General features: G+C 42.7%; 2 protein-coding genes across 2 annotated transcripts; both read left to right on the forward strand.

Moving 5' to 3' along the window:
• Positions 1–1,876: 1,876 nt before the first annotated feature.
• Positions 1,877–10,505, forward strand: xkrx (XK related X-linked). The gene is made up of 3 exons (XM_056290279.1): positions 1,877–2,461; positions 7,840–8,099; positions 8,804–10,505. The coding sequence occupies exons 1-3, from the start codon at positions 2,115–2,117 to the stop codon at positions 9,667–9,669; spliced, it is 1,473 nt and encodes a 490-aa protein (XP_056146254.1). The 5' UTR covers positions 1,877–2,114; the 3' UTR covers positions 9,670–10,505.
• Positions 10,506–10,923: 418 nt separating this feature from the next.
• Positions 10,924–17,014, forward strand: nox1 (NADPH oxidase 1). Its single transcript, XM_056282767.1, has 13 exons — positions 10,924–10,968; positions 11,237–11,332; positions 12,290–12,400; positions 12,541–12,625; positions 13,216–13,361; positions 13,467–13,660; positions 13,768–13,894; positions 14,021–14,113; positions 14,213–14,454; positions 14,687–14,849; positions 15,095–15,241; positions 15,345–15,469; positions 15,653–17,014. Exons 1-13 carry the CDS (start codon positions 10,924–10,926, stop codon positions 15,777–15,779), a joined length of 1,701 nt encoding a protein of 566 aa, XP_056138742.1. The 3' UTR covers positions 15,780–17,014.
• The last annotated feature ends 85 nt before the right edge of the window (positions 17,015–17,099 follow it).

A 17,099-nucleotide genomic window follows, 5' to 3' on the forward strand; every position in this document is an offset into this window, starting at 1 on the left:
TTGGAGGGGGAAAAAAACATTATCTTAAAAAAGAAGTTATTAAAGGTAGTAAAGAACAAGGTCGTCTTGAAGTCTTGGGTTTTAATTTATTGAATAATACTTTTAAGATTAAGTGGGTTATAGAATTTTTAAAGAATCCCAACAGTATCTGGTATGTGTTTCCCACATATGTATTTAATTCTACTGGTGGTATTGACTTTTTGTTAAAATGTAAATTTTCTGTTGACAAAATCCCAATTAAATGAGCTAATTTCCATATACACTCTTTTAGCATGGGTATTGGTATATAAACACAATTTCAGTCCTCATTGATACTTTATCTGCAATAATAAGGATATTTTATAAAAAAATAAATCCCAGTTTTATCGCTCATGGTTTGGCAACTGAATTTTATAGTTGGTCAGTTGAGAAATAGAAATGGTGAGTTACTGTCATATTCAGAATTTAAGACATTAATCACACCCAAAGAATATGCTATTGTTTTTGATGCAAATCCCATGGGTTGTCTTCAGTTTTTAAAGGGTTGTAACCTCACAGAAATGAACATTATTAGCTTGAAGCAACATTTTATTGGAGATATTGATATTCGGAGTAAAACGTGCAGTAACAGACACATCAGAAACGCTTTGGACTGTGTTACATCTCCTGCAGTAAGAGTCTTTTGGTCTTCTATCATGAGGGATTTACAGTGGAAAAAAAGCTTGTTGTATTCTAAACAATTATTGTATTAATAAAGTGAAAGAAGTATCCTTCAAGATCTTACGTCGAATTTACCCTGCTAAAGAAGTCTTGAAATTATTTAAGCTGAATATGGAATATACCTGTTTTTTTGTAATTCAGATAAAGAAACTATATTTCATTTGTTTTTTCACTGTGCCCATTCAAATTAATTTGAATTGATATGCAAGACTTAATAAATGGAAAAATTGGTACTTATGTACAGATTAATGTATTTGATGTGATGTTATATTTTTTGTTTTATGGGATGGACACCAATATTACCTATATAATTCAGCTTCTGATTATTCTTGATAAATTTCACATCCACAAATCTAAATGGTCTGACTCCAAACCCTGCTTTCATCGTTTGTTGTTGAACTCAAGCAGTATGGCAACTTAATTGAAAATGTGAAAAACAAAAAAGCTATAAAAAGACGTTCGATGTTTTAAAGAAAGTACATTTTATTTGAACTCTGAAAGGACTTAAAACGAATGGACTTTGAACTCCCCTGGTCTGTACAAAGTTGTTTTTTTTCCTCCCCCTGTATGACAATTGTATGCCTCGTATACCTCCTTGTTGTAAATTAGTTTTTGTAGGAAAAAAACTACTCAACCGGCAGTTTCACTACCGTATGGCCAACGGCCAGTCACATGACGTCGCTCCCCATATAGCTCCGCCCACTTCGAGGCTCTAATGATGACGTTGACGTTTGCGGTTGATACCGCTTTAGGACCCCGGGGGCACTCTGAATAGACGTTGAGACACACCTGTTTTTCAGAAACTAGCTCTGAGACTTCACAGATGGAGACGGGTCAGATCTTTCGCTCAGAAAGGATGACTGGGGTTTTTTCTCAAATATTTATGTAGGAGCCGCGGCCATGATCAGACAGCCAAATACGCCCGACACAATTACGTTGCGACGTTGAACTTGGCAAACCTACAATGACAGGCAACAACTCTGACGAGACATCATCGAGCGGTAGCCTCAATTTAACCCCAGGGTTTTTGCTAAAATGACTGTCTTTAGCTTGAGGAGAACGACATGTTGGATCACAACGAGCCGGATCCCTAAGGTAGAGAGTGTTTCAGGCACCACCGAGGATTGCAATGCGTTGTGCTAGTCGGTCACCAACTTTGTGGACTCAGTAACGTTAGCCTGCACCAAACCGCCAAGATCGTTGAACGTTACTGCACAGTGCAACAGAATGTGATTGCATTGTGTAGAATGGAGCGCACGGCTCAACAAGTCAAACGGGATCCACGGGAGAAGTCGTCCCCTATTCGCTCCGGTGGCCGGTGATAAAGCGCCGCTTGTGTCGTGGACGGCGTGGCTTTGTGAACGTTTCAAGAGCGCTGTCATTTTAACCCACGTTTCATATTTTTAAGATCCGTCATGGAGGATCAGGACCCTATTGAAAGGGAGCCCACGGAGCGGTCCAAAGACGACACCGTCCCGGCGGAAAACGGAGTTGTGCTGGTTGTCAATCACGGCCGCGTCCGGCCGCCTCTCAGCGTGCTGCTCGCCACCGCTCTGTACTGCGCAGAGTTCGTCAGTGCGTCTGTGCTGTGCAGCATGTACCACAAGTCCGGCGACAACATCTGGATGGGCTTTACCATCACTTTCATGCTGGTCCCGGCCGTGTTGATTCAGCTGGCGTTGACGTTCTTTCACAGAGAATTGGGGAGAGACCGACCTCTGGTCCTGTTCTTGCACCTACTCCTCCTGGGCCCACTTATTAGGTAGGCATAGTGCAATGCTGGGCGATGTGGGAAATATTACGTAATGTGAAATGTAACCTCGGAACAAAAATTTATTTTCAAACGATGCTCCCTCCCCTCAAGTATTTCAGGCCTTATTTTGTGAGATATTTTAGGTAATAGATCCTCTTTGTCATTAATTCGGAGGACAGCATCCAGATTTCATCCCAAAACAATGCCAATAAAAGATGATGGATGATGATAATGAATTGCTGCCCGGCCCTAGGTAGCTGTGCATCTCCTGCAAACAGGATACTTTGTTTATATTGTGTGAAGATGCACCCCTGGACATCCTATTTGCACCGTCAGACCGGTCAGTCAAGTGATTCTGCACACATGTGGACTGTTTCCTTCCCTCAGTCGTATGACAACTGAGGTGTAATGCCACTGAATCGACAGTTGTTCTGGCCTTGCACTTTTCATAGCGATCTTTGTATTACCAACACAAATGCACAAAGGGGACTTGACATCTTAAGATAACTAGTCAGATGTTATGCCTGTATGGAGAGCTAGGTTGCAAGAGTAAGTATGCCATGCCGTGGGTTATTCTTGCATGTCAAGGCAGGTAGAGGCGAATGCAAACATTACATACACCCTATTGTGTATGCTACCTCCAACAAATGTATGTCAAGGAAAAGAATAGGAAGGATCACTTTACGGACATCAATAATAATGACCTTTTTACAGCTATTTCATTTATGTTTTCACGTTTTATTGTAGTTGATAGTACATAATATCTAATAGTAAATAATAGTTTATCATAGGCTACCAGAATCATAATATGACCAGCAACGAAGTGCTTCTGTCAAAGAAACAGCAAAGTTATAACCCTTTGAAAGTACCTGCCATCTATGAATGGTGTTTGACAGGATTTAAGTTGACTTACGCTACAGATCCACATTGCTGTTTGTGACATTCTGGGCTGAAGAGGGACATTGTTCTTTTAACTGCAGTTGATTACCTCAGTCAAGAGGCCTGTTTGACAAACAGTGACTCATAGGGCTAGCCCTGGGCACATAGGTGGAACGGTTTGAATAATTATAACACAATGTCTTCCTATTCATGCTGAACTTTGATTTTTCAACAAAGCTGCTTTAGGTGCTATGCAGGATGCAGTCTGCTGTCACAGACAGTTTATGGGTGTGGCTGTTAGCAGGCCAAGCAATTCAAAATTGACTTGAGATCTGTATGGTTGTCGCCACCACAGAAAGAATGGCTTGTAATAGAAAGCATTGCCAAAAGACATAGAATTGATAAACCGTGTTATTGTTTCTATACTTTTAGCAGAGCTTGTAGTTGTGAGTCGCAATATGGTTGACAAACCACTATCAAAGAGAAGGTTGTTTTTATTTTTACTACAACTAAACACGAGAGAAAAAGCAGTTCTTTTGTAGGACTACTCAAAAGAAAAGTTATTTTATCTTCAATACCAATTTGGGTTTGCTGATTGTGCAAGGCAGTTTACCAAAAACTGTTATAACACATCCAGCTATCTTGTCACTACCTGCAAGTCCAACAACCCCATGCATTATCAACTGCCCCCCAAGACCTTTGTCTTGGGGGGGCAGTAGGCCTTTGACAAATCAGCACAAAATACCACATTTGCAGAGTATTACCCACTGTGTAAGTCCACTCTTTGAATGGAGCAGTGCTCTGCAGCTCCCTATGTAACTGGACCAAGTTCGGGCTTTGGTTGATTCTATAATTATACTCGGGAGGGCCTAGATGTCTTTGGATGTCATCCCCTCCCCTTACAGAAAGTTGCACATGTCGTAAACCACAACGGGTCAGACTGCCTCCAGATTCAAACCTTGTTTCATCTTGAAGTGAGGATATGGAAGATGCGAAACCGCCAAACTAAAAATTAAGTTGCCATGTTGTTTTCCTTATTTATGATATTCCCTAAACTTGTTGATTTGGTTATTTTGGGAATGCATTCATTATGTTAACTCAGCACTGAAGATACTGGAGAGCGGCTGGAATTGTACAGTGGGGCACATATCGACGATACCCCTGAGCTTCAGAGACAATTGTGCTTTTATTTTTAAGAAGGCAAGACAGTGACTCATTTTAATTCAAAGCGGTTAGGGATTTGGTGTGAAGACACAATGTCCTTGAGATAGGTAGATGGATACTTTATTGTCCTACAAGAGGAGATTTGTTTTCACCCTTTGCACAGACCCTCACATACAGTGAATAGATGTACACACATACATGCCACATGATATACACAGGGAACAGGGAAACAACAATACATGAACATGAGTAATTTTAACTTCTTTTGGTTCTATATTCAGAATAACATGGCAATTTCAACACTACTAAAAAACTGGCCACAGTCAGTGACACTCCAGTCAAAGATGAACAACAAAAATATTTATATAATTCAGCTGTATACAGAAATGCAATGACAACCCTGACGTTCACAACCCCTTCCCCCCGAGGGTGCCGAAGATGCTTCCATCGGCCCAACAATTTAAAATGCCCCTGGCCCAGAGAAGCTTCCATAAAAGGCTTTTGTTAACAGTGCAGTCAGCCTACGCAAACAAAGTAGCTGCACATTATGTGTGATGTTAGTGCATTCCTTGTGCAATGATCATTGATTTTACGTCTTTATTCTATTCTATTCTATGTTGTTGTAATCTAATCACCGCTGCTCTTTTTTGACCTGATGGATGTTTTCCTGTGGAGCTTGCGAAGGATGTCACTGTTTATCTTCTGCTGTGGGTGCACAATCCGGTGTTGCATGTCTCCTGGGCTGCTTATACAATCAGTCTTAATGTGAGGAAGGGAATTTAAACATACAGTTTACAGTAGAATATTGGTACTAATATTTTTTTAAAGACCTGCTGACAGCACCATTGGTGTTCACCCGAGGATATTTAGGAACTGTCATAGTCAAATAGGAAGTCATAGTAAACAGGAAATCTGTTTGTGCAGAGTTGGGTTATTTTGCAGCAGAGCTTGTTCTGACTTCTCCCTTTAAGATTGTGATCCTTTCCCAAGGCAGGTATAGACTACCTACATAATTGCCCTAAAAGTCAGCCAGGTCCAGTCTCAGCATGCAAAGCTGAAACCGTAATTGCAAGTGTTTGTGTTTCTTTGCACATCTTAAAACTTGCACTGTTCAACATGGCTTTGTTGATGGCATTTCCTGTGTTCCTAATTAGGCAGCAATATACACTTGCTTCACAAAACTGGATGAGACTTCTCTAATTTACTGAAGAGTTGCTGAAAGAGTATCCTGAATGTTCTACCACTGCTCTGTTACAAAGTTTTAGTATTTCAGATGTGTCATGAAGAAACATGTTTTGTCCTGCTTTTATTTTAAAGCACTTCCTCTCACTTCATATTTGTTTGTGTTTTGCTCTCTTTAGCAGTATGTATGAGAAATAACAGAACAGATTATGCAGTTTGTGTTTACAGGGCAGCGTTTGTGTTACTTTTGAAAATGCATGACCACTTTCCTATGAAAAATCAGTATATTGATTCTTTTAGGTAGGCTAATTCTTTCTTCGTCGATGTTTTTTTTTCTTTCTCTTCTCCCTTGAGTGAAATTCAGCCTGCCCCCCAGTCGCATTCAGAATCCTAAGTGCATGCCTGCTTGAGTACACTACCCCCATAGCTGCATTCTCAGCTCATTGTAGTGCCAAGATCCTTGGAGAAGATGGACGGTAAATCATGGTCTCCCTCCCCGCTACTGTAGACCTTGCAGAGTAATAAATGAGAGAGAGGGATTTGTAGACGACAATAGGAAAATTCTCTGCAACCTCCAACTTCTCCCTTTAAGTTTATAGACAAACAGTTCACTGAAAGACAAAGATGGTCAGTGGGGCGATCCTTTGCCTGCACCATAAGAGCACTGAAACTGAAATTACCCCACCTAACAACAGCTAAAATAACAGGGACTGAAAATGTCTGACTGCTGAGTTTGAGGTGTAGTACTAGAAGGGTCTGGCATCCTGCACATTTTAACTGTGGGGGAAGGGGAATGCACTTGGGAGTCACTTGCCTCTAAAACCTCTGTCCAAAGTTGGAGATGTTCGACATTTTGGAGCAAATGAAAACATTCCAGCATTGCCCTGTGAGATACTGTTGGGGTGAGAATCCTCAGAGGGGTGGGCTCCCCAGTTCAGTATTAAGCACAGCTGCTAACAGCCTTGAAAAATATAAAGTTAATTTTGCGAGTAATTTTTCAAGGATTTCTTTGCTTTTTTTTCCATGCTTGTACTGAATGTTTATGTGGCCCTGTAATGCGTAAAGCAGTGTTTCCCAACCCAGTCCTCAAGGAACTCCTATCCTGCAGATTTTCATTGTAACCCTGCATAGGGAGCCCTGCTTGTACTTACTCAACCAATCATCTCAAAGTACTTAATTATGCAAGGTGTGCAACATCTGACATAATTCAGTGCTGATTGGTTGAATAACTACAAACAGGTTTTATTCAGGGTTGCAAAGAAAAGCTGCAGGATAGGGGTTCCTTGAGGACTGGATTGGGAAACACTGGCGTAAAGGAGTTTTCGTGAGTGAGAGAGAGAGAGAGAGAGAGAGAGAGAGAGAGAGAGAGAGAGAGAGAGAGAGAGAGAGAGAGAGAGAGAGAGAGAGAGAGAGAGAGAGAGAGAGAGAGAGAGAGAGAGAGAGAGAGAGAGAGAGAGAGAGAGAGAGAGAGAGAGAGAGAGAGAGAGAGAGAGAGAGAGAGAGAGAGAGAGAGAGAGAGAGAGAGAGAGAGAGAGAGAGAGAGAGAGAGAGAGAGAGAGAGAATTACTACTAAATGCATTGGTATGGACATAAAGTAAAGTTGCATCTTTCAAATCTCCAAAATTGGACACCTTGGAGATGAATTGTTCTCTTCTAGCAGAAGGGAAACATCTTGCAGTAAGACATCGCCCTCCTTTAAAAGAAGGCATGAAAAACACGTTTGTGCCACTTTAATTATGTTAATGTCGTCATGTTACCTAGCAAATGGTTAGAAAACCACACCCTTCTGGGATTGGCACGCTTTTCATTCTGTCTTGTTGAGGCTGGCAATGTAGTTTCTTTATTTTAACTGCCCTCTGGTGGAGGCTCATATAATTTACTCTGTTTTGGTAAACGTAACAGAACCAAGAAAGAGGTTATGGGGTGCACAGCTTTATACAATGCTACAGAGACTATGTTTCCACAAACTGATGTCAGCGTTCATCAGCAGTGAAAGATTTATTGTAACTGACTGAATTTAGTTGGCGAAGTCACAGTTCATGGAACAAATCCATAGAAAATTACCCCGCCCAATCATTATACAAAAACGTAACCACCACAGTGTTTTTCGATCGTTTTAAAATTTTCCTCCGCTCTCATTTACGTTCTGATTTATTCCCCAGGTGTCTTGAAGCACTGGTCATCTATTTCAAAGCAGGTAAAGAGGAGGAGTCTTACGTCACCATTGCCAGGAAGATGAATCTGAAGAAGGGAGAGGGTATGCCCATGGAGTGGGAGATCGGCCACTCGGAGCGCAAGCTGGCTGCCCACAGGAACGCCTTTAAACGCACCGCGGTCATCCAGGCCTTTCTGGGCTCCACCCCTCAGCTCACGCTACAACTGTATGCCACAATCCAGGAGAAATACTTCCTCAAAGCCAGATGTAAGTTATCGCAAGAGTGGCGCCCTGCCCAGCGTGGTCTGACGTAGCGATGCCATCCCCCAAAGATACTTAGTGACAGTTGGTTGCTAAATGTTGATGTCTTCACTTTACATTTCAAGGCTTAAAGTTCCCATGTTTTATCAACCAATTATCTTGAAACTGGGTACAAATGGTGTAAATGATTGCTTGAAAGTCTGAATTTCTTTTTTTATAGATCCTAGTTAATGTTTTTAGTGCTGACATTATGCTATTGCCTTGGTGTCATTATTTCCATTTGTACAAACCTTACAATTCCAAACATGGAATACATAATAGTAATATATTGCTCTGATGAATCTCATGACTGTTATTACAACCAAGAGCCCCTCTGCTATGTTCCATTGGTTTACATTGAACCTGCAATATAGCCTTTGGCGCTAGGTGTAGTGAGTCGAGGAGTGCAGATTTTCTCATAATGACTGTGAGTCTATTCGTCTAAAATGCTAAAATTGTGTAATGGCTGTTCTGGGCATTACTCACCATAAAGTCCAAGTCATTCTGCGAGGGACAGGAGTTGCCTTACGTCACTTTCGAAATGCTTTTTTAGGACATTATTGTCAGATCCCTGGTACTTGCCAACTTAAGTCAAATAACCAATTTAAATGTGTCTCTTACAAGTGATGATTACAGTTGTATTGACAAACAACTCTCATCTGTCTTCCCAGTAATTCTGATGCTCATCACACTAATCTCCATCACGTACGGGGCTCTGGTGTGCAGCGTTCTGGCCATCCAGATCAGATATGATGACTACAAGGTGCGGGTACGTCCTGCAGCCTACCTCTGCATGATCGTGTGGAGAGGGCTGGAGATCGCCACCCGGATCATCTCCCTTGTCCTCTTCAGCACCGCACTAACCTACTGGGTGATTCCTGTTGGTCTGGGTAACTTGCTCTTCTTCTTCTTCTTGCCCTGGGCTACTTTCTGGGCGAGGAAGGGCTCGCTGCCAGAGAATGTTGAGAAGAATTTCTCTAAGCTGGGAACCACTGTGGTGTTGTGCATGTTTACTTTGCTCTATGCCTGCATCAATGTCTTCTGCTGGTCAGCGGTGCAGCTGGACCTGGCCCACCGAGAACTCATAGAGAAGAAGCAGCGCTGGGGCCAATTGGCTGCCTACTACTGTGGCCGCTTCATTGAAAACGTCCTCCTCATCTCGCTATGGTACTTCTACAAGTCAGACTTCTATGAGTACGTGTGTGCCCCGCTGCTGGTTGTCCAGCTGCTGATCTGCTACAGTCTGGCTGTGTTATTTATGCTTCTCTTCTACCAGTTCTGCCATCCCTGCAGACGCCTCTTCAAGTACAATGTCCATGACTGCTTGCACTGTGTCTGCTGTCATAAGGACAGTGGAGGAGAAAGGAGGCAAAGGGGGGAGCCTCCCCACTCCTACTCCACCGCTGCCACCATGGTGCTGGTGCCAGAGGAGCCACTGGAACTCCTTGGACCCCAAAATACGCAACCTCCTGACATCACCAGTCAACTGGGTGAGCGGGAGACGGCCATTGTCGATGACACCATGGATGCTGCCTGAGGAGGACTTGGTGGAGATTTAGCAATTTCCATAATGCCTTATGAATTCAGAAGTTCACTGCTGAGCAAAATGCACATTAGGGAGAGATGAGACAGTGGTGCTTACGCTGCACTTTAGAGGACAAGTGTGCTACTCAGTGAGGTCTCAGCTGGTTTAACACAGAAATTATAATTCATGGTGCGTTATTAGAAGAATAAAGATGCATGCAGAGCGGAGCCTTTACTTGAGTAAGCTAAGCCATGTGTTGGATAATACTCTTTATCGTTTGTTCTCAGGTGTATGAAACTTTCCTCATTCATGGTTTTGACAGAGGGAAAGGGTAACTCATGATGTCTTGATTGAAGGTATTGGGCACCATCGGGGCTCAGTATAACAAAGAATGTAGGGTGTTGAGATATGCAGTAATATACAAAGACTGCCTTGAGAGAGCAGCATCAGGCCAGACAGAGTGAAGCAGGTGTGTGGGAGATGTGCCAAGGTTCTCCGGCTGCAGAAACCGACTGGGACATCCCCAGTGTACTTTGTGCACCTTGATGACTGTGCTGCAAATGTATTCACACTATGAAACCCCGGGATGCAACAGGCGGAGAGGAAAAGGTCAGATAAAGTTTACCCTCCTTTTATTCAGTTTCACCCACAGCACTGTGTGATGAATGCCTTGTATTATTCACTGTCACTTCAGGTTGCCTTGATTTGATTTGCAATTTTGCCTTCGCAGAAATGCATAAAGTGGTCAAAAGTGAATGAAAATCATCTGCTGAAAAACTTGCCGAGAGGAGACTCAAAAAACTGCGACTATCACAAAAGTGTCTTTTTTGTGGGGGGGGGGGTATGCATTTCAGAATGTAATTAATGTATTGACATGACTGATACCGAATATTGAATAAAATGTTAAAATATCGTTAGTGTTTGCTTTTTTTTTCATGTCTGGATTTCACCTTCAATAAAACACGTAGGCTATAATGGTTCTTCCTGAACGTTTCACGTGGTTGTAAAATAAGAGATAAGCTCTCTACTCTAGGTCTGTTGCTGAGCTGCTCCCAGATATTTCCTCATTCTTCAGGGACAGGTCAGGAATGTTGAAGTTTTAGCTGCAGCAAATGGAAGTGTTTTGGAAGTTCATGAATAACGCAACTGGACCAATATTTCATCTGCTTCCTTGAGTCTACCTTTCAATGGGAGGGGTTTGACCATGTGCGTATAAAAACGGTAGGTAAGACTGCAAAGCAAGTGTTAGCGTAGAAAGCCATCAGTATGGGGAACTGGATTATCAACAATGGACTCACGTCCTTCATACTGGTAAGAGCATGGATCACAATTTCACTTTACACTGTATCACCATCTGCCAAAAAATGATTTTGTAATAAAGGAGATCATTGATTATAATTTGCCTACACTTTGTGTGCAAATAACAATTATCAAATATTGTGTTATTATTGTTTTCCCAACTGTTCTCTAAGTGCAACTTGAACGTTATACAACCAAATCGTTAATGAGCTAATTTGCTCTGACGACGCCTTAATTTCTGTCTGTCGTGTGACGTTTTAATCCCCTGCTTGGTTTGCAGGTGATATGGATGGGCATCAATATTTTTCTGTTCGTCTGGTTTTATTTGTTCTACGACTTGGGGGATCAGTTCTTCTACACGCGTCATCTTCTAGGGGTGAGTTTTGTTGGCGTGAGAACAATTTATCTCCAAAGAACGAGTCTGTTGCTTGGTTACTTTGCTCATGACAAGTAAAAAAAAGAAAAACGAAAAAAAGAACGGTGTGCCGAATTTTGTATCCCCCAATATAATTTGTACCTTCTCATATGATCCGGTACACATGAGACGGATCACAAAGAAACTGAAAAAGCCCAATATGTAAATTATTCAACTGTTTTTTGTTTTTTGTTTTACCCCTCGGTTTATTTTATAAATAACGTAGCATGCCGACAGCAGAAGCTTTTCCCCAGTTGCAGGTCACCTTTTTTTTCGGTTGATAAACTGATCTACAAATAGTAAAAATAAATAAATAGAATAAAATTATTTTAAAAAATCTAGCTATAAATTGCCGTTGTTATTCCTTTTCCTTACGTGAAATTGAAGTGTAATGGACGAATCACGGTGGCGCCGTGGTTAGCGTGGTCGCCTCATAGCAAGAAGGTCCTGAGTTCGAGCCCCGGAGCAGTCCAACCTTGGGGGTCGTCCCGTGTGGAGTTTGCATGTTCTCCCCGTGTCTGCGTGGGTTTCCTCCGGGTGCTCCGCCCCGCCCCCCCCCCCCCCCACATTCAAAAGACAGGTGAATCGGTCATACTAAATTGTCCCTAGATGTGTGTGTGTGTGTGTGTGTGTGTGTGTGTGTGTGTGTGTGTGAGAGAGAGAGAGAGAGAGAGAGATGAGGCCTGTCCAGGGTGTCTCCCCGCCTGCCGCCCAATGACGGCTGGGATAGGCTCCAGCATTCCCGCGACCCTGAGAGCAGGATCAGTGGTTCGGATAAATAATGGCTTGATTGATTGATTGATGAATCACGTTAGGCGTGTGCACGCACGTTCCCCCCACACCACGAATATGTTGGGTATGCAAAATTTGGCAACACATATGCCTGTGGATACGACTTTTGACCTCTCTTCCCTACAGTCTGCTTTGGCGTGGGCCAGGGCCCCTGCAGCCGTCCTCAACTTCAACTGCATGTTGATCCTCCTGCCCGTGTGCCGAAACCTGCTGTCTCTGATCCGGGGCTCCTTCATGGTGAGAGGACTATTATTTGTTGGGGCTAGACAAAAAAAACAAAAACAAAAAACTACATGTAATTTGTGTATACTTCAACAATCCCCCCCCCCCCCAAGACTTTTTTCCATGTTCAACTCCCCGTTTCCTTCATCTTTCAGTGTTGCGGTCGAACAATGAGGAAACAGCTGGACAAAAATCTGAGTTTCCACAAACTGGTTGCCTACATGATTGGCCTGATGACAGGTAGACACTCGGCTTCTTTGTCTGACAACTTAAAAAAAAACAAACAGTCCTTTTATATTTCCCAAGGTCAGTCATCCTATACAGAAGCATAGTGGGGGTGACAGAATAGATTGTTTAAAAAAATGTTATCTTTAAGATAACCTGCAAGAGCAACAAAAGAATCTTAAATTAAATATTGACTCAGGGTGTATTTGAAGATATGGTGAAAATCTGGGGTGGGAGTGCAAACATTTTGTCTTGTCCGATGTGTAAAACAAACCACACCGACACCCTATGTGTTGGCTTTTTGTTTTGAAATTTTTGAAGCTGCCCACTGAAGTCCCAGTTCTTGTTTTCTGCTCTTTGTAAACTTTAATTCAGCATTAAATCCAATTAAAGAGGCATTTTATGAAAGGATTGTGTCCTGAAAGACTTGTAATAAAGTCAGGGGAGCCGGCGTCTCTTCTCCGGAAGGAAGTAGAATTCAAATTATGGAAAACAGTGAGACTTGAATCCATCAGCTACACAGAACATGAAAATATACATGGTAATGAGAACAAATGAAAGCCTTGACTGCAGACTTAATATTTTGTTCCGTCTACGTTTGGTAGCTGTTCACACGATTGCCCATTTACTCAACGTGGAGTGGTACAACAACAGCCGACGTGGCGTCTATGGTGGCCTCAGCACAGCCCTGTCTAACCTGTCGGACACGGACAGCACCACCTACCTGAACCCCCTCCGCATAACGGACATCGTAAGTCATTTCCTGGTTGGGTTCTTCTCATCTGTCAGGTGCGGGTCTCTTTATGGAGAAGTAACCCGAGGTTATAACCACTGTGCTTCGCTGCCCGTGTCACAGGATGCCCAGCAGGCTCCAACCTACATCGTCTTCACCACCATCGCTGGTCTCACGGGGGTCATCATCACCCTGGCCCTCATTCTCATCATTACCTCCTCCATGAACTTCATTAGGCGCAACTACTTTGAGGTCTTCTGGTACACACACCACCTCTTCATTATCTTCTTCGCGGGTCTGGTCTTTCATGGAGCAGGGTTAGTATGAGAAATCTGTTTCAGCAGGATATGGCTGGGTTTTGTTTTGGGGTTTTTTTTGCTTTTCAAATCTGAGCAAATACATTCATATGCTCTGGTCCAAACAGGCGCATTGTGCGGAGTCAAACGGTAACAGACCCACCGCACAATTTCACCATCTGTAAGGATCGATTTGAGGAGTGGGGAAGGATCCCCGAGTGTCCCATCCCTCAGTTTGCCGGGGGCTTCCCACAGGTTGGTCATTTGGAGTTTATTTTGTGTTAATCTTCAGAACCTTGTGCTTGTGAGACATATTTGCTGCACTGCAAAATGTAAACTCACTTAACCTCATGTCACTCTGTGTCCTCTCCTCCCTCTCAGACCTGGATGTGGGTGATTGGCCCTATGGTCCTATATTTGTGTGAGCGCCTTGTGCGTTTCATTCGTTACATGCAGCAGGTCACATACAGAAAGGTAAGTCTGGAGCATAACCGATCTTTAGGGCATCTAAGATGACTTGCCTATCCTCATAGTAAAATCTCTTTGCCTCCTCATTTTTTCCACAATTCTCAGATTGTGATGCGGCCGTCTAAGGTGCTGGAGCTGCAGCTGGTTAAGAAAGGTTTCAAAATGGAGGTTGGGCAATATGTCTTCCTCAACTGCCCGAGCATCTCCCAACTTGAGTGGCACCCCTTCACCATGACCTCTGCCCCCGAGGAAGACTTCTTCAGTGTCCACATTCGCTTAGCTGGGGACTGGACCCAGGAACTCATCAGTATGGTAGAGACGCTGCCAGAGGGGGCACAGGGACCCAAGTTAGTGCCTTCTATAACACAACTTAAAATAGGGAGTGTAGTTATTATAGTTTACAGTTATTGCAAATATTTTTACATCACATCATTAAAAATTACTTCAAACTGATCTGACTTCACCATTCGCTGACCCACATAGTCCCTCAGCACCATGCAGGTGTTTTTTGTGGCTACAGCTGAGCGGAGGTTTTTTTTCCCAGTTTTGATTATTCATGGCTTACCCCTTCTTCCTCAGAATGGGAGTGGATGGTCCCTTCGGCACAGCGAGTGAAGACGTGTTTGACTATGAGGTCAGCATGCTGGTTGGTGCTGGCATCGGAGTCACACCATTTGCCTCCATCCTCAAGTCCATCTGGTACAAATTCAAGGACTCCAACCCAAGGCTACGCACTCGGAAGGTAACAACCGTAATCAAACTTGGCCTCATCAGGTCTTACTAGCTTGCTATTGCCTTTCAAACCCGCAGTTCTTTTACTGTGTGGCCAGGTGCCATGCAACATTTGACTGACAAAACCACTCATTGCGTTATGAAATAAGGAGCACATTGTATTGTTGTTACCTTTTGTCATAAGCTACACCCATGTTTTTTTTTTCTCCGAGTGGGAGGATCATCATTTCGTTGCCATTTCTTTCCTGGTTGCAGATCTATTTCTACTGGTTGTGCCGTGAGACACACGCCTTTGAGTGGTTCGCCGATCTCCTACAGGTGCTGGAGAAGGAGATGGAGGAGAGAGGCATGGGGGATTTCCTCACCTACAAATTGTTTCTTACAGGCTGGGATCAGAGTCATGTGGGTAGATTTTGTCCACAGTTGCACATTGTGGTCTAAACTTGTACTGGACCCACAGCGGTTGAATATACATTCCTTTTACCTTATCTATGCTGCCCAACAGGCTACTCATGTAATGGTTCATTTTGATGAGGATACTGACGTGGTGACTGGTCTCAGGCAAAAAACCCATTATGGCAGGCCCAACTGGGACAAAGAGTTTGAACAAGTCCGCAAAGAGAACCCCACGTAAGACAAGGATTAAAATCTTCATTCCCAATAAGGTTTTATTTTTAATCAATTAAACGGGATCAAATAATTTGGCTAAGACTTAATTGAAACTCTTATAATGTTTACATGTGTCACACATGTTGTGTTATATGCGTTTAAACAGGAAACTAACCGTTTTCATTTTGTTGCATATGCCTGCAGCGCTGTGGTGGGGACCTTCCTGTGTGGCCCTGAAAGCTTAGCTGAGGTGTTAGGCAAGAAGTGTGCCAAATACTCTGATGTCGATCCCCGGAAGACCAAATTCTACTTCAACAAAGAGAATTTCTGAGCAGAGGAATGAGAAAGCACATTGGGCTTTTCTTTTTAAAAGGACTAGATTGCTCTTCAACCTTTTAAAATGTTTGAGAGAAAAGATTCTTTCACCATGCTTCAGTGGAAAACAGTTCACGACGCTAATGCTTTGGAACAGATCTGTCTGCTCTGGATGGGCATGTGTCAACTACTTTTGAGTCTACCTCTTTCATCCATCTTGTCAAGCAAACAGAAACGCCCCACCTCGCCTTCTTTGTTGGGGCTATGTGAGGCACAGCAGCACTGCTCAGAGGCTGGTTATTACTCTTCCTGTTTCCCATGATGGTTCACTTGCTTAGGGGGAAATTACAATTATAGAACGTATCTTCTTCAGAATGCATACAACCCGGGTTGTACGCATTCTGAAGAAGGCTGTTTGACATCACTCACTTAAAGGTATACTCTGTGTGATCATCTCACACACTACCTGTTATGCCTGAGATTTGGAAAGGTGTAAGGTTAGAGGGAAGAATTTTTACATTACTGATATACAAAAAAAGATAACAGGGGGAAGGATGACAACAGTGTGGGTATAACATAGGTTTTCATGTTGTTACTGACTATATCTTTACATAGCCGACTGTTGAACCCATAAAGCCATTTTACAGAATGAATGAAAACATTTTTCATCCTAGTGGTTATAGTGATTTCTTTCGACTAAAGCAACGCTTGAACAAAGCACTGCACACCATGTTTGAACTTATTCACAAATGTTTTCTTCAAGTTAAAAATGGGTCTTGATTGAATGCACTGTAGATACTATGAATAACTATGTACTGAAAATAAAGTGGACCAATAATTTTAAGTGTTTTTCTCTCCTTCCGTAATGTCTACAAATCTACATTTCCTTTCAATAGGTGCTACTTAAGGAGGAAATGCATTTCTTGGAAAGCAAGAATTTCCAGTCATAAGATAGTTCCTTATAATGACAAAGAAACCAGGCCGAATCAGGTCAGTCGTTCACATAACCCATTATGAGTCACCTTGTGAAGACCTGGGCATGTGCCTTCAGTAATTAACAATCCAAAATGGGATTTGTTGTACTCTAAAAGACAAAGGACACACGCACACGTTTCTGGTTAGTTAGCCGATAAGACCTCTTCTGAGGTTGAGGCTGGGTGGAGTTATGTACGGCACAAGGTTCTCAAAAGAACCAACAGAGTAAGCTGTCCCGTCTAACGAGTGCAACAAACCCAACACAGTAGAGTCAGATGGATATCAATCAAACAGAGTGTACAAGCCTAGACCGACCTGAGAAGAAGTCTAATCAGCCAACTCAAATGATAACACCTGTGTG

This window comes from Lampris incognitus, chromosome 1 (assembly GCF_029633865.1).
Source record: "Lampris incognitus isolate fLamInc1 chromosome 1, fLamInc1.hap2, whole genome shotgun sequence".
Lineage (NCBI taxonomy): Eukaryota > Metazoa > Chordata > Actinopteri > Lampriformes > Lampridae > Lampris > Lampris incognitus.

What these genes read in the sequence shown, in the direction of transcription:
- xkrx (XM_056290279.1), top strand. Translation starts at nt 2,115, where the DNA reads ATGGAGGATCAGGACCCTATTGAAAGGGAGCCCACGGAGCGGTCCAAA. An exon ending in CTCCTGGGCCCACTTATTAG is followed by an intron (nt 2,462 to 7,839) that starts GTAGGCATAGTG and finishes TTTATTCCCCAG; the next exon opens with GTGTCTTGAAGCACTGGTCA. An exon ending in ATACTTCCTCAAAGCCAGAT is followed by an intron (nt 8,100 to 8,803) that starts GTAAGTTATCGC and finishes CTGTCTTCCCAG; the next exon opens with TAATTCTGATGCTCATCACA.
- nox1 (XM_056282767.1), top strand. Translation starts at nt 10,924, where the DNA reads ATGGGGAACTGGATTATCAACAATGGACTCACGTCCTTCATACTG. An exon ending in CTGGTCTTTCATGGAGCAGG is followed by an intron (nt 13,661 to 13,767) that starts GTTAGTATGAGA and finishes TGGTCCAAACAG; the next exon opens with GCGCATTGTGCGGAGTCAAA. An exon ending in TTGCCGGGGGCTTCCCACAG is followed by an intron (nt 13,895 to 14,020) that starts GTTGGTCATTTG and finishes CCTCCCTCTCAG; the next exon opens with ACCTGGATGTGGGTGATTGG.